General features: G+C 44.0%; 1 protein-coding gene across 3 annotated transcripts in view; it reads right to left on the bottom strand.

The window, feature by feature from the left end:
- ARHGEF7 (Rho guanine nucleotide exchange factor 7) overlaps window positions 1-15,210 on the bottom strand; it is a 135,018-nt gene extending 119,808 nt beyond the window's left edge. For all 3 annotated transcript variants that reach the window (XM_054565856.1, XM_054565857.1, XM_054565859.1), the window contains exon 1: window positions 14,726-15,210. In XM_054565856.1, the coding sequence (XP_054421831.1) occupies window positions 14,726-14,890 (165 nt within the window). In that variant the 5' untranslated portion in view covers window positions 14,891-15,210. The remainder of the gene's footprint in view (window positions 1-14,725) is intronic.
- Window positions 15,211-15,568: the final 358 nt, after the last annotated feature.

Below are 15,568 nucleotides of genomic sequence, written 5' to 3'. Positions count from 1 at the left end.
CTGCAAAATCACTCGACATTCATACCCCCACATAAAATAGGCTGTCAATGGGCACCCAGCCATCCAATCGCTCTCCCTGAATCATCCCACTCACACTCCATACTCTATTTCCAACATTTTCTACTCCCCTCAAAGCTCCGCTATTTTAACAAACCTCCCTCCCTACCCCGCCTCTCTGCCATGAACCCACCCTCACCCCAACCAGGTGCCCACCCTCATTACTTCAAACAGGTGCCCTTGCTAAGGTCACCAATGCCTGCGGAGACCACTCAGTCAAGCTTGCCCAAGACAGTCCAGTGCATTCCTATTGTCCTAGAACAATTAATAATAGTGGCCTCTTTCCCTCTAAGCACATTGCCAAAGTTGTTTCGGTTTTTTGAAGCACACAGTCTTGGCCATCCTCTTCCACTGGTCACCATCCTCTCTTCTGACTTAACTGCCCTTTGAGCGCCATCCTCAGCCTCTTCAGGCTCATCAGCACTGCCTGGCCGTCCATTTCCAAGTTCTTCAGGGCCTTCTCACATTTTCACTCTCTAATTTCCCCATAAGAAATCTCACCACCCCTACACTTCAGTTCACATACCTGTAGTGTCACTCCCAAATTTATATTTCAGGTAGGTGTCCTCTCTGAACTCCAATTCAACACATTCTGCACTGAATCCATTAATGATCATCTCATACCAAACCTAGGCCCCAATCTGCCTGGCCCATATCTGTCTCTACAGGTGCCCTTGCAGCCAAATTACAGCCTCCTCATATAAGACCTCAGCTCAAGTACCACTTTCAGAGGAGAGCCTTCCCTAAAACATCACCTGTCCCCCTCTGCCAAGCAGTTTCCTCTGCTACACACTTAGAAATCTGCTCCTTGCCTTGAGAGCACATATCTCAATTTGTAAAACAGTAAGTTCATATAACTACTTTAATGTTATTCTCCCCGACTAAGAGAGTATGTGAGTTTATTTTTGGTAATCATTAGATGTGCAATGTCTTGCACAATTCTTAAACCATTGTAGATACCAATAAAATTTGTTGAGAAAATAAACAAATAAATAAATGAGCTCTCTGGCAATAAATCTAAGTATACTATTTACCTTTGTGTGTTAAAATTCTATACATGGTTTCTGGATTCACAGTTAGGTTCAAAAGTGGGGTACTGGCAGTAAAATGAATTAAAGCTCCATTATACATAACAAAAACTTAATTATAGCGAGTGTGAATACTTTTATAACAGATATTAAGATATGATTGACATACAATAAAGTGCTCCTATTTAAGGTATACAATTTGATAAGTTTTGATACGTGTACACTTTTGAAACCATTACCAGAATTATGATAATAAACATACCCATTACCTTGGAAGGTCTCCTTGTGCCCGTAAAGTGTCCCTAAGCACTGATCTACTTTGTTACTACAGATTACACTGCATTTTCTAGAGTTTTATATATCATGCAGTATGTACTTTTTTCCTAGCTTTTTTTGGCTCTACATAATTTTCCTCCATTCCCTTTTATTGCTGAGTAGTATTCAGTGGATATATCATACTTCGTTTCTCCATATACCAGTTGAAAAACATCTGGGTTATGTCTATTAAAAACAAAGTTTATGGCTATTAAAAACAAAGGTGCTATGAACACTTATGCACAAGACTTGGTATGGCATGTTGTTTCCACTTTCTTGGGTAAATACATAAAAATAGATTGGCTCAATAATTAGATAAATGTAGGCTTAATATTTAAGAAACTGAAAAACTGGTTTCTATAGCAATCGTATATTACATACTCATCAGCAGTTCCTTCAAATCCTTACCAATACTTAGTAGGATCAGTCTTTTACATTTTAGCCATTCTAATAGGTGTGTAGTGGTATCTCGTTGTCATTTCAGTTTATATTTCCCTATTGACCAATAATGTTGAACGTTCTTTCACATGAGTGTATGAGGTCTGTCCAAAAAATGTCCCACCATTGTTAATAAAATGAGAACAGTTTGCACAACAACAATGTAACCTGGAGGCCAAGGAGAGTGGACTGGGATGTGCATGCATAAACAACAATAATTTCACTGAACTAGTGAGTGGGGGCAGTAGACACCATTGAGTGAGCGTGTGCACTGTGTGGCCATCACATTCAAAATGGCTGAGTGAATACAGCAACAAATCTGAACCAAATTTTGCATTAAGCTTGAACAGTCCTCTGCAGAAACTACTCAGATGATTCAGGAGGCTGCAGCTATGAGCAACTGGTGATTGGCAGCTTCATCATGACAATGAGCCTGCTCATGCATCATGTCTCGTGCAGAGTTTTTTGACAAAACATCAAATCACCCAGGTCACTCAGCCCTCCTACAGCCCAGATTTAGTGCCCTGCGACTTCTGGTTTTTCCTGGAAACAAAATCACCTTTGGAAGGGAAAAGATTTCAGACCATCAATGAGATTCAGGAAAATATGAAAGGGCAACTGATGGCGTCTGGGAGAACTATGTAAGGTACCAAGGTGTTCACTTTGAAGGGGACTGAGGCATCATTGTCCTGCATACAATGTTTCTTGTACCTTGTATCTTCTTCAATAAATGCCTCTATCTTTCTTATTACATGGCTAGATATTTTCTGGACAGATCTGCTATATCTTCCTTGGTGAAGTGTCTGCTCAAACTATCTGTCCATTTTTTAAACTGGGTTGTTTGTTTCCTTATTATTGACTCTTTTTTTTTTTTTTGCCTTTCATTCTTTTCTTTTTTTAATTAATTTATTTACTTTTTAAATACATTTGTCTCTGCCTTCCCCCCACCTCTTTCCCTTGCCCCCTCCCACCTTCCCTCCCTCAGCTCTTCCCCTTTGGTTTTGTCCATGAGTCCTTGCTATATGTTCCTTGACTTTCCCCTTCCCTTCCCTTTCCCTGCCCCCCCCTTCCCTCTTGTCTCTGTTGATTTCTTTTCCTTTCAGTGTTGCTGGTCATATTTTCCTTGCTTCTTTGCATTGTTGGTTAGGTTCCGCTTATAGGTGAGATCATATGGTATTTGTCTTTCGCCCCCTGGCTTATTTCGCTTAGCATGATGCTCTCCAGTTCCATCCATGCTGTCGCAAAGTTTAGTACTTCTTTTTTTCTTTCTGCTGCGTAGTATTCCATTGTGTATATGTACCATAATTTTTTGATCCAGTCATCTACTGATGGGCATTTAGGTTGCTTCCAACACTTGGCTATTGTATATTATTGACTCTTGAGAACTCTTTATATATTTCTTAATTGTTTGGTAGATTTCACCAGTGAGGCCATCTGATCTGGAATTTTCTTTATGAGAAGATTTTTAACTACAAGTTTAAATTCTGTAATAGATAGAGTAGGGCTATTAAGAATATCCATTTCTTCTTGAATAAGCTTTAGTAGTCTGTGTCTTCCATGGAAATTGTACATTTCATCTAAAGTGTAGAGAGGGCCCAAGATGGTGGCAGAGTAGGTAGAAGCTTCACTAACCTCCTCCCAGAGCCAAACAGGAATTACAACTAAATTATAGAAAAATCACCCTGAATCACCAATTGAACACTAGCTGGAGAGAAGCCTTATAACCAAGGACTTATGGAAGAAACCACATCACCACAATGAGACTTGAGGAACTAAGGAGAAGGTGCAGGAGAGCCGGTTGAGCTCCCACTGGCAGCAGCTGAGGTTCCAGAGGAATATTTCAGCACCCGGAGGGTGGCAGGGTTTCTCCTGAGAAGTGTGGGGTCTAAACCACAAGATGGGCTCCCCACCCTAGAGCACCAGAACTAGGAAAAGAACCCAAATAACACACACTGTGAAAAGCAGCAGTTTCTGTCCCAGGGAGAGATGGCTAGAGACACCAAGAGCCTCTTATTAAAGAGCCAATGCATAAAATTTGTTCACAGCCACTTACCCTGGGCTCCAGCAGAGGGAAGGCAGACTGGACTACAGCCTTGTGAGCAGGGTCTGGGGATGGTGGCTCTGGGCAGAGAATTGAAGGAACAGCAACCAGGATCCCTGTCTAAGTCATTCCCCATACTGCAGAAGCCATCTTTCTCAGGCATAGCACTTCCCTCCAAGGGGCATCAGCCTGAGGGGAAGCAATAGCCCTGACCACAAGAATTACTCTCGCCCCACCCTGTGGAACTTAAGCCCTGCTCCTGAGAAGTACCGCTGGAGGACTTTCACTCTTTAAACCTGAGAAAAAGCCTGCAGTTGGAGGCAGATCTCTGGGAACTCTAAGACTTTAGCTGACCCTCCTCCAGGCTCAGTGCTGGTAAAAGCTAGCCTTGGTGTGCAACTTGGTTCTTTCTGCACAAACCAGGCCCAGCAGTGGGAGCCACAAACTGTGGATCATTGATAGCTCCAAATAGGTTGCCCAGGGCCAGTCATAGGCAGCATCTGACACAGTTCTGCACTCAAGTAATTGCAGATCTACCTAATACGTAGAAACAAACAAAGAGACAGCCAAAATGGGAAGACAAAGAAACAGGCCTCAAATGAAAGAAGAAGAGAATTCTCCAGAAGAACTAAATGCAATAGAGGCAAGCAATTTATCAGCTATGGAGTTTAAAATAATGAAAAATGGCATTAAAAAAAAAAACACATAGAAACCATCTAAATTGTAGAATTTATTGGTGTTAAAATATTCATAATAATCCAATTGTTATCCTTTTACTATGTGTATTGTGCTTTCTCTCCTTTTTTCCTGTTTAATCTAAGAAGTTTGTCAATTTTATTGATTTTCTCAAAGAACCAGTTTTTGGTTTTGTTGATTTCCTCTAGTAATTTTCTGTTTCCTATTTTACTGATCCTATTCTGTTACTCATTATTATTCTCTTTTGTCTATTACTTACTTTGGGTTTATTTGCCATTATTTTTCTAGCTTCTTAAGGTGGGAGCTCCATTACAGACAACAAAAGACTTAATCATGTGCAGCGTAAGTACCTTCTCACCCCCACAATATTATTTTCACAATTCATAAACAGCATGCTTTCAACTCACACCAGAAAATAAAAAATAAATAAGAAACACAATTACCATTAGTTATTTGAAGAGCCAACCTTGCATTGCTGACATGGCATTTACTCAGATTCAGTCTAAGTGCTTTGTTTGAGGTACAATAAATGAACTCTTATTCTCCATTTGTCTTCAGTTGATCAAGTCTGCAAGATACTTCATTCCAGTCTCTTGTCACTTAAGTGTGTCTTCCATGGTACTTTCTAGAAGTTTAACCTCTGCCACAAATCTTTCAAGAATTTGATCACATTCTATTTGTAAAGCTTGTTTTCAAAAGAAACAAAAATGCACTATCAAATAGAACTATGTCCAGAAAATTTCATGTTTTGATGAGAAGAAATCTGTTACTAGCACCAATGTTTTATGGCACTTATTGACAAAAACACAGGTCTTAAACCGGGCAATTTCTTTAGCACCATAGAAATATCACAATGAAGTTACTCAAGAAATAAAGACCTAGAATAAGATTCTGTATGTTCTGATGGTCTCTTCCTTCTCCTGAAGAGCCAACAACAGAGGTGAACAGCACCAGCATAATTTCTCTGAAACTCCTAATTTTCCATCAAAAGCACTACAACATTCTTCCTTAAAGTGAGTGACACAGTCATAATCTTTTGGCATGTGTTCAGAAAGCAACAGGCTTTTTCAGAAAATCTGCATTCCTGACAAAAGACTTCTGAATAAATCTGCTAACTGCAGTTGGATACTTAAAAGTCTCCTATGAACTTAAACTACTTTAAGGACAGGAAATACATGAAAAAGCATCTCCTTGGCATAGGATGTGAGTAGTGAGACACTCAGAATTGAGGAAGAAAGGCCATCCCAGGCCAGGGTATTTATAAATAATCCCAAACTTGACCATTTTAATGAAGGCGTTACTAACAAAAATCATACTGCCAGAACAAGGCTTCACTGCAAGACACTATGCAAATTCAAAGCAAACTTGAAATTGTGTGTTCACATCCTACTAGACTAAAACAATATATACTGAAAGAGGCTTAAATTGCTTCTATATACCCTTTTTGGGATTCTGAATTGCATACAGCTTCTTTGAAGAAAAGACAGTATTATTACAAGTCCGTTTTTAAAAAGCTGCTCCAAGTATAACAACAAAGTTATGCACAAAATTCCACTTCCACTCTCTATCCTTGTACCCATTATCTATTGCCACAGAAAGACTGAATAACAAGCAGCCAAAAAACCTCAGTGGCAGGTTGAAATAATATGTTTGTGTTTACGAGACCACAGGTCACCTGGGCAGTCCTTCTGCTTGCTTGAAGGACTTGCTCATGCAGTACTGATCAACTCTGGTTCGGGTGGCAGCTCTGCTGATCTTAGCTGGGCTCTGCCCAGTGTTTAGGGTTGGTGGGCTATTGTTGGGTACAAGAGGCCTCAGCAGGGACAACTTAGCTCTCTGCCATGTAGTCTCACATCCCTCAATATCTAGGCTCCAGGCCTGTACTCAAGTGGATGCAGAGTCTGAGAGAGTTGGAAAAAATGCAAGGCCTCCTGAGCCCTGCGCTAGGAACAAGCACCTGTCACTTCTGCCACATTCCACTGGCCAGCTCAGATTCAAGAAGAAAACAGGCTCCACCTTTGGATGACAAAAGCTGCAATGTCACTCTAAAAAGGGCATGGCTGCAGGAAGGGGTGGCCAATTCAGGCCACTTCTGTAATCTACCACGACCCTCCTCTAATTTGCTTTGTGCCCTAGGAGGCTAACCTCTACTGAGGCTCACCTCTATAGATCACTGACCCACAGACCTCCCCCAGCACAGTCCTGGAAACACCATTCATTTAGACTGCAGTGTGAATGACTCTCCCTAGACTATACACAACGTACACAACAATAGGCAACTGCCCTCAGTTTATCCAGCTGTAAAATTATGAGTTTGGGCTAGATAACCTTTTGAGAATTCCTTCACACTGAGAATTCACAAATGCTTTCTACTTAAGACCCAAAGGCCCTGGTTGGGTAGCTCAGTTGATTAGAGTCATCCCAACACACCAAGATTGTGGGTTTGATCCCTGGTCAGGGCACATACAAGAATCAACCAATGAACGCATAAATAAGTGGAACAACAAATCGATGTTTCTTTCTCTCCCTTCCTTTCTCTCAAAAAAGAAAAAGAAATCCTCTGGTTTCTCTTATGACCTGCCTGAAGAGGTTGTGCAGAAAACATGCATGTGTGGGCCGGTGTGTATGATGTAATACACTAGCAGCATGGACTTAATATGAACCCAATAAACACAGGTGTGTTTCTGTGCATAAGATGTGCACACTAGTACATAGTGTGAATAGTAGGAACCAAATAAATACTGCGTTGGCCAAAAAGTCCATTTAGTTTTTTCCATTAAAAAAAGACACAATTTTCATTTTCACCAATAACTTTATTGATTTGAATATTTAGTATGTCGGCTATCTCCCACTATGGGCTTCTAGTGGGTAGAGGACAGCGGTGCTGCTAAACATCTTCCAATGCATAAGACAGCCCCACAGCAAAGAATTATTTGGCCTAAATGTCAATAGTACCAAGAAACTTGACAAACCACTTTTGACACGTTCAATCAGTCACAGAGTTCTTCATACTCTGCACAAATTTTTTTCTGTGTTTCAGTTGCGTTTTTACTTTTCTTCAAATAATAAAGCATAATATACCAAAAATGTGTATTTTCTTCCTTCTTCAATATTAAAATGGCTGCACAAAATTCGCCAATTTTGATGTTTTTTTAAAAAAAATGCATGTTGCTGTGACAACTGTCACAATACAACCTAAAAAATTGTTTCAAATGAATTTAAAGACAACTGAGCACTACTACAGCCATCGTAAAGAAAAAACGAAATGAACTTTTTGGCCTAACAATACATTAATTAGATTTAAATAATTTAAATAAATGTGTTGGAAAGGTATCTGCACACATCCCATCTAAAAACATCCTTACCCTTTCTCCCTAGCCTTTAGACACAGAACTATTCTACAAAAACAGGGCCAAGAACTACCAGTCTGGTCCATAAAACTAAAAATTCAGAGCTAAAGTTGGAAATACAAAAACATTAGGAAATAAATTCCCCTGCCTAACTTGGTAGAAGTGATGGAGGGAAAAGTCTGAAGTCGCACAGGACACGGCCCCAGGGACAGCCCAACGCCCTCCCTCCACACACACAGGGTGGCTGTCAGGCCCTCACCGCCCATCTGTCACTCCTGGCCCTTCTCAAGCATGAAACTCTATACACGTGAAACCTGAGCCCCCCAGCCTGGCCCTCCACCCCTCAGAGCCAGCAGCTGTGTACACTCAGCAGCTGCGCAGAGACTTGGTGCTAACCAGAGGGCTCTGGAAGCCAAATTCAGTGGTTCCAACACCCCAGACAATGGTGGTCTGTCAGGGTGGAAAGGAGGGGTCTACAGCTCCTTTAAGTTGCAGGAATCTATGCTGCTGTTAGAATAAAGTATTCCTGAGTTTTGGTGGCATTGAGGTTCATATCCTGGCTTAGAGTTTTCCTGGACATGGCAGGGAAAGATTTCAACGTCAATCCATACGATAATAACTACTGTCTACCGAGGACCTACTTCACCCAGCACTGCACAAAACCCCTCACATCTACTCATGGTAATTCCTTCCAGGCAAGTATCATTAACTCATGTTTAGGAGGAAGAAATTGAGACTAGAGAGGTTGGGCACGTTGCCCAAGGTGACCCAGCAAATGGATGACTGACTCTAGAGCACATACTGAGACCACCCCACCTTACAGTGGCTCCAAGAGAGACCAGCAGGTGTTGGGGACCACCGAATGTCCCAGCCCGACACTGCCCATGGCAGAGTCGAGTCCCAGAGGGATGGTGTGCCTTTGCTGCCTTTCACTGACAGTGGCAAAGACGAGGGCAACCCCAGCTCCCACACGACTCCAATCCAAAAGGCTAGACATGCCCCACCAAACAAGAATATCTCTTCCCACCACCCCTCCTATGGCCCCCAGTTCCCTCCATTTGTTATTTTTTACACTGAGCAGTTGCCTCTGAAGAAAGAAAAAATTCATTAAATATCTACATATACAGTACTTCCATTTTAAACATTTATTACATACACATGTATGAATTTGTATTTTAGTATATTGTTTTAAATCTTGGTGTGGATAGACATTCAATAAACTCAGAGTCAAACAGCCCAAGAGCCACAGTGAGGGTTATCAGAAGTCCAACCTAGAGCTTACCTGAAGTCCTTGGGGGTGCCCTCCCACGAAATGAATGAGAAGGCTCGAAGTGAGTTTTCCCATGGCCATACCCCAAGGATAGCACTCCCTGGAGCCACGGGTCCTCTTTCAACTGTCTCTGATGTCCTGCCCAGTTAGAAAGGAGCAATGCTGTTGCTGAGAGCTGCCTACCCAAACCTCCTGAGAGGCCCCGCTGTGCCCGTGCCCCTGCCCCTTGGGAGCCCTGCTGACCAGTAGTCCAAGCTGCATGATCTATCTGTGGACTCTGTCCTGTCTGCTGAGGTCCCTCACATTGTCTGGCTTTCTGACCTGCCTTGTAATTCCAGAAAGCACAACTACCTATCTTCCCCTGATTTAGCACATGTTGGGCAGCCAGCAGGTGCTCAAATAGCAGCAATATTGTCGTCATCTGAAGGATATGAGGCTCTGGCAGCAGGGCTGGAAGGTTCTGACATGGGTTGGAAAGTTCTGCTTCCATGTGCCAGCTGGGTGACCTCAGTGTTCTTATCTGTAAAATGGGTGCAGCAGGAGATGACACTGGGTCAGCAATAAGCACGGCGCCTGCAACTCAGGGCACACATTTTTTCTTCAAAGAAATCTCTATAAAGGCACAGTGGGCAGTACTTAAAGAAATGAGATGAGAAAGCCATTACAGTTATTATTTCTAGTAAGAGAATGAGGTCCTGGGATCGCACAAACACCGAATTCCTCCAGAGAGTTCACAGAGGCAGCTGCCCCTGATGAAGGCCAACTTGCAATTCTTTCCCCTGGTGTCCCCCAACCCAAGTCAGATGTGCGTGTGAGAGCATGCAAACACGTGTGAGAGTGTGTGCGCGTGTGTGATGCCAACAGCAACACTACAGCATGTCTAGCATGGCTCTCAGGAAATCACTTCAGGCATTCCCAATTTTAATTGAATTTAGGTTTGTTTGCTTGATGTTGAATGAGCCAGCAAATGTAGTTACAGCTGCCCTCTTCTTTGGGCCTAAAACCCAAAAACAGGAATCATCCTGGTGCAGGGCTGAGACCTACTTTAAAGTCACATGCCTCAAAAGCAGATGTTTATTTAGCAAAGTTAACTATTCTGAAGCTGTAAGTAGTTTCATTAGAAGTAATTCGATATACAATAATTCAGTTTGCAAGGTTTAAAGAAGTCTCTGTAAAAGCACAACAGGAGATACGTGTTTTATAACTAGAATTTTCTGAGTGCTTCACAAGCCAATCAACAGCTACAGGGCATAGGCTCCCAAATCAAAGCAAAACTAATCACCATACCACAGTGCCATCACTGGCCACAGCCTTAGGACATCAGTCCCCAACCTTTTGGGCACCAGGGATCGGTTTTGTGGAAGACCAGGTGGGGAGTGGGATGTGCAAAGGACAGAAAGTTTCGAGCTTCGAGCTTCGCTGCTCACCTCCTGCTGTAGAGGGGGGCAGGGCGGAGACAGGAGGCGCAGCTCAGGCCACTGATCAGTACACTGAGGACCACTGCCTTAGGGCAAAGGGACCTAGGAAAAGGTAAATTTCTCACAATGGGCACTTAGAACTGCTGTCCAGCAGCTACTGAGACTTCATTTCTCTTCTGACTCTCACCCCTAAACAACCTCAGGATCCTAGGGCTGATCAGAAAGCAAGACACATATTACTTAAGAAACAGAATTGTCCATTTCCTATGTTGTATCAGAATTCACTGATTTTCTGTGCTGTGAAAGATCACCTAGGGCTGTCAGACCAAAGTTTGGGGAAATACAAAACGTATTCTAATCCATATGTCCAAGAAAAAAATCATCTGAGGCTGGACAGCTCAAATACAGTCTCCTCGAACTTCTTAAATTGTTCTTTTTACCTACACCTAACTTTATGACTTTTGATTCCCTTCTGCTTCATGTGGTTCTTGTTTTTATAGTTATGTTTTCTCCTGTAATAAACCCCCCAAAAACCCTTTGTTTAGTCTTTTTATCTCCCATAGCACCTAGCACCTACAGGAAAGCAAGTGCTTAATAAATGGACTCAGTTCTAATTTATTATGCAACTTGCTATAAGATGAAGTGTGCCCCCCAAAAAGGTATGTTGGAGTCCTCATCCCCAATACTTCAGAACGTGATCTTACTTGAAAACAAGGTCTTTGCAGATGTAACTATTTAAGATGAGGTCATACTGGGGGTAGGGTGGTCCTTTTCCAATGACCAGTGTCCTTAGGAAAATGGGAGGTATGGACGCAGGGAAGAGACCACAGGGGACACCACGGGAAAACTGCAATAGTGCTGCCACAGCCAAGGAACCACCAGAGGCCTGGAGGGATCCTCCCCCAGAGCCTGCAGAGGGAGCGCAGCCCTGCCCACCCTTGGTCTGGGACATCTGCCTCCAGGACTGTGAGAGAATAAATTCTGTTGTTTATGCTGTCTGGTCCGTGGTACTTTGTTACAGCAGCTCCAGGGCACTAATACACAGCCCAGCAGTTTAAACCGGTTTAAATGCACACACACCTGCACACCCAGGACACCTAGCAAGACCATAAAAGGCAGCATCTGACTTTCAATTATATTCCACAAATATTAATTGATGGGGTGTCTCCTGTGCCACACTTTATGGATTCACGTATTTTATGAGCATAGAGAAAAAGAAGCAGGTTCCTTGAGGTTTCTTGGTGAACCAAGCAACTTCATCTGCTGATTTACAGGTAAAATTAAAGCAGAATTTCATGATTTTCACTATTTTAGTGTGTTTTATTAATCTTATAGAAATGTTCCATCTTCAAAAACTTCAAGTGTTAAATCATGAGCTCAACGCTGACAGGACTCACTGGATTCTGTGGCCTTCAAGTGTCTCATCACAGAAAGAATGAGGGAAGCAAATAGTGTGGGTAGGTCAGCAAAGCATCCTGGCCATCACTGGAGACAATCAAAGTGACAGATCCTCATACACAAAGATTTGGGAAACCTTCTAATCCCCACAGTAGAGAACACATATTGTCAGCAAACACGAAACACGCCTCTTTTCTGAACGGCTCTTGTAAAGTTTATAATCCCCTCTTTTCCCTGTCTAACCTTCCATTTTAAAGAATGCATAAAGGAGAACCTGAACAATAAACTTTTTTAATGCAAGCAGAACAATCTGAACCAAATGACTGTCCTCTTGGTTCTCCGCCCTTTTACTGGCTCTAAAACAGAACAAATGAGCATAATGCAAGAAACATATTAGGGCATGTTTTCTTAATAAAAGGCACATGGGAAATCTGAACTATCCCAAAACTTTTCTTAATTATGCACTATCCAGAGTCTAATGGTTCAAAGTTTTAAATGATAAATTCGCAAATGTTGAGCTGCAGGCTGCTTACACCGTATTAACCAGTTGTTGCTGTGCTCATGTGGCACACTCGCGTAAAGTTAGGATCCTTTCAATTCCATATGAATATTCAGTTCAGCTTCCAAATGTTCCTTTTTAAGGAAAAGTCCTCAGACTAACATTCCCACATTCCAGTGAAAGCTGTTCAGCATGTGTGCTTCGTGGCATATATTATTTGGTATGCATGCAAACATTAGAAAGTTCAAATAAATAACTCTTCTCAGAAAATGGAAAAGGCTCATGAAACTTCTGAAACCCAAGGTTTTCAGAGGCAGAGAATAGCTAATATTTTACTCCAAAAACCTACCTTTGAACCACAGAAAATCAGAAGCTCTGTCTATAATTGGCTACTTTTGATGTTAAACTTTGTGACAGTGTCCGTTTAAAACAAACCATCTGGGGCCTAGCAGGAATAAAAGGATGGCTTCAATACAAGAAATTGCCAAATATCATAGCTTTAGAATATGTTGGGTTGTTCCAATTTGGCTTCGGCAAGCTAAACGTTTTATTCATTCCCCTCTTTGTTTTGTTAGAGATGAAAAGTATGCTCCTGTGTTGTAAGAAAATAATTATTGGAGTCTGCCAATCAATATTAATGTAGTTAATATGCCAAATAACATGCAGTTTTAGTGATATGTTTTTATCTAGACAACACATGAAGTTTCTTAAAGCTTCACTCTCAGGAATGGAACAGTATTTCATGTAAGCCTATTTTGGTAAACTTAGCATGCATGCATTCCCAATTCTTTTCAACATCTGTCTTTTATTACCAGAGGTTCTGATACCCAGATGACAACAAAGTACTTTGAGTGTCTTGAAAGTTAGATCCTGCTCCTTATTCCTGTCTTAAATCATAATTCTACTGTGACATCAGGTTCATTTACAAGCAAAATTTTTATTTCCTGGACAGGCAGACAGATAGTCATTCTAAAATGCAGACTCTGTTTTCATAAAAACGTTCCAAGTAAGAAATATACCTAAAATCTGTACACATACAAAACTCAAATTAAATAAAATCTTTACTGATATTTAAATGTAGCACCAAGACCTGGAGAGACTTATAAAATTAAACATTTTACTCTTTAAAGTCACCTAGTATTTTTATTAGCAAATTGTTATTGTGGGTTGGGGTCAATACGCCCATTTAAAATATTAGTTTTTCCTAATCACGGTGTACTTCAGTTTCTTCATTTAACACCTTTTAAGTAATTTGTTGATCTTAAGATTATGTATTGGCCAAAAATATGGGATAAAATTGTAGTGTTTTTGAAATACAGGGAACGCATTGGTTATAAAAGCGCTTGTCTCCCCTCACCCCTGCTTTGTCAGCTGTGGGAGAGGAAAGCAAACTTTAATCACTCACAGAGATGCGGGTCAAGGTTCACACACCAGCCCCGGGGAAACCACCAGTCACGAAGAAGAGAAGCAGGGTCTGTGGGGCTAGGGGTTCTGATCAAAATCAGGTAGTAACCTGAAAATAAAATCTAGAATTTTAAGCCAACCTTGAAGAATGCCAAGGGTTTTCCAGTACCGTGTTTGCCATCCCATGGGCTTGGAGACAGGAGGAATTCTTTCGTGGGGAGAGTAATATATCACTTCACAGCCCAGCCCTCAGCTATTGATGAATGCATCTTTTAAAAATGCCCACCAATTGGTCAATTAAATGGGGGACGAAACTCTCATACAATACCACCAACAAAAGCTGTTCAAACAAAGCCTCAGAGGAAGCAGTGCGCCTAGCTGGAGCGTGGTTTTCTGGTCGGGTCACGGAGAGGGACGACTCCACCTTAGGGCGGCGGAGAGCGCTCCCCTTTCCGCCGGGCCTCCCGGGGGTCGTTCCCCTAGAACGCGGTCCCGGCCCCCTCCTCATCCCACACCTCACACAATGGCGCCCCGAGCTCCCGCCACTGGATCCTCGCGCCGCCAGCGCGCCCCCCGCACGGTCGGCGTTCCCGGGTCCGCGCACAAAGGAGGCGCGTGGGCTCCTCCGCGCCCCGCGCTCTCCCAGCCCCGCGCCGCCACCAGGTGCCTACGCGAGCTACCCAGCTCCCGCGCGTCTCCGCGCATCCCGGGTCGCCGCGCGGACAAGGCGGGGCGCGGGGCCTCCCACCGCCCCAAGCTCCCATCGCCGGGGCCTGTCGGCCAAGGGGGCGCGGGCCGGGGGGACACTCACTTTCTCAATGGTCCCGGGTAGCAGGCGCTCCAATAGCCTGCAGAGGACCACTCCATCCTTGAGAGACGCCTGCAGGAAGCCCTCCGGGTCCGAGATGGTTTTCTTGGGCGACTCTAGCACCCCCAAGGTAATGAGCCACGTAACGGTCTGCTCGGCAGAATTCATAGCGGCGGCGCGCCCGGCCTCCCCGCGCCGCAAGCCTGTCTCCGCGCCGTTCACCTCGGAGCGGCCGCGGCCGGGCCGGTTGCGCTCACAACCCCCTCCTCCTGCTCGCCCATGGAGAGGCCGACGACGGCGATTGGCTCGGGCGGCGCCGCGGTCCGGCCGGCTTGCGCTCCCTCGCGTGCGTCCTGGCCGACTGTCAAGTGCCTTTTCATTACAAGCACATGAACCTGCGGCGGCCGCCCGGCGCCGCCCCCGCCGCCGCCTCCTGGCTCACAGCCGCTGCTGTCGATGACATCACTGCGAGAAGAAAAGACGCCGCGCCGGAGCAGCCCCTTGCCCGGCCCCCCGGCCGCACACGCACCCCACGCTGGGGCCCCGCTGCCGTGTTCCCTCCACCCCCGGGCCGTGCACGCGCGTCCGCACCTGCGCGCCGAGCAGTGGGCCCCAGCCCCAAGGGCCCGGTGACCTCCAGAAGGCCACAGCCAACCCGCCAGAGACGGCTCGCCGGGACTCCCAATCCGCGGGCGGCGCGCGCCCTTAACCGTTTGCGCCCCGCGAGGCCCATGCGCAGCACCCTCCAAACCTGAGAGCCCAGCCAGGCTCCTCTCATTGCCCTGTCCCTTCTGCTGCCCTCTCTCCTCCTTGAAGGACTGGGAACCCTTTATTTATATTGTTAAT

Source organism: Pteronotus mesoamericanus, unplaced genomic scaffold (genome assembly GCF_021234165.1).
Source record: "Pteronotus mesoamericanus isolate MK-2021 breed Mesoamerican mustached bat unplaced genomic scaffold, CSHL_Meso_final contig_169, whole genome shotgun sequence".
In the NCBI taxonomy this organism is placed as follows: Eukaryota; Metazoa; Chordata; class Mammalia; order Chiroptera; family Mormoopidae; genus Pteronotus; species Pteronotus mesoamericanus.
Note: the sequence above shows the minus strand (reverse complement) of the source record. Positions and strands in the feature narration are given on the sequence as shown.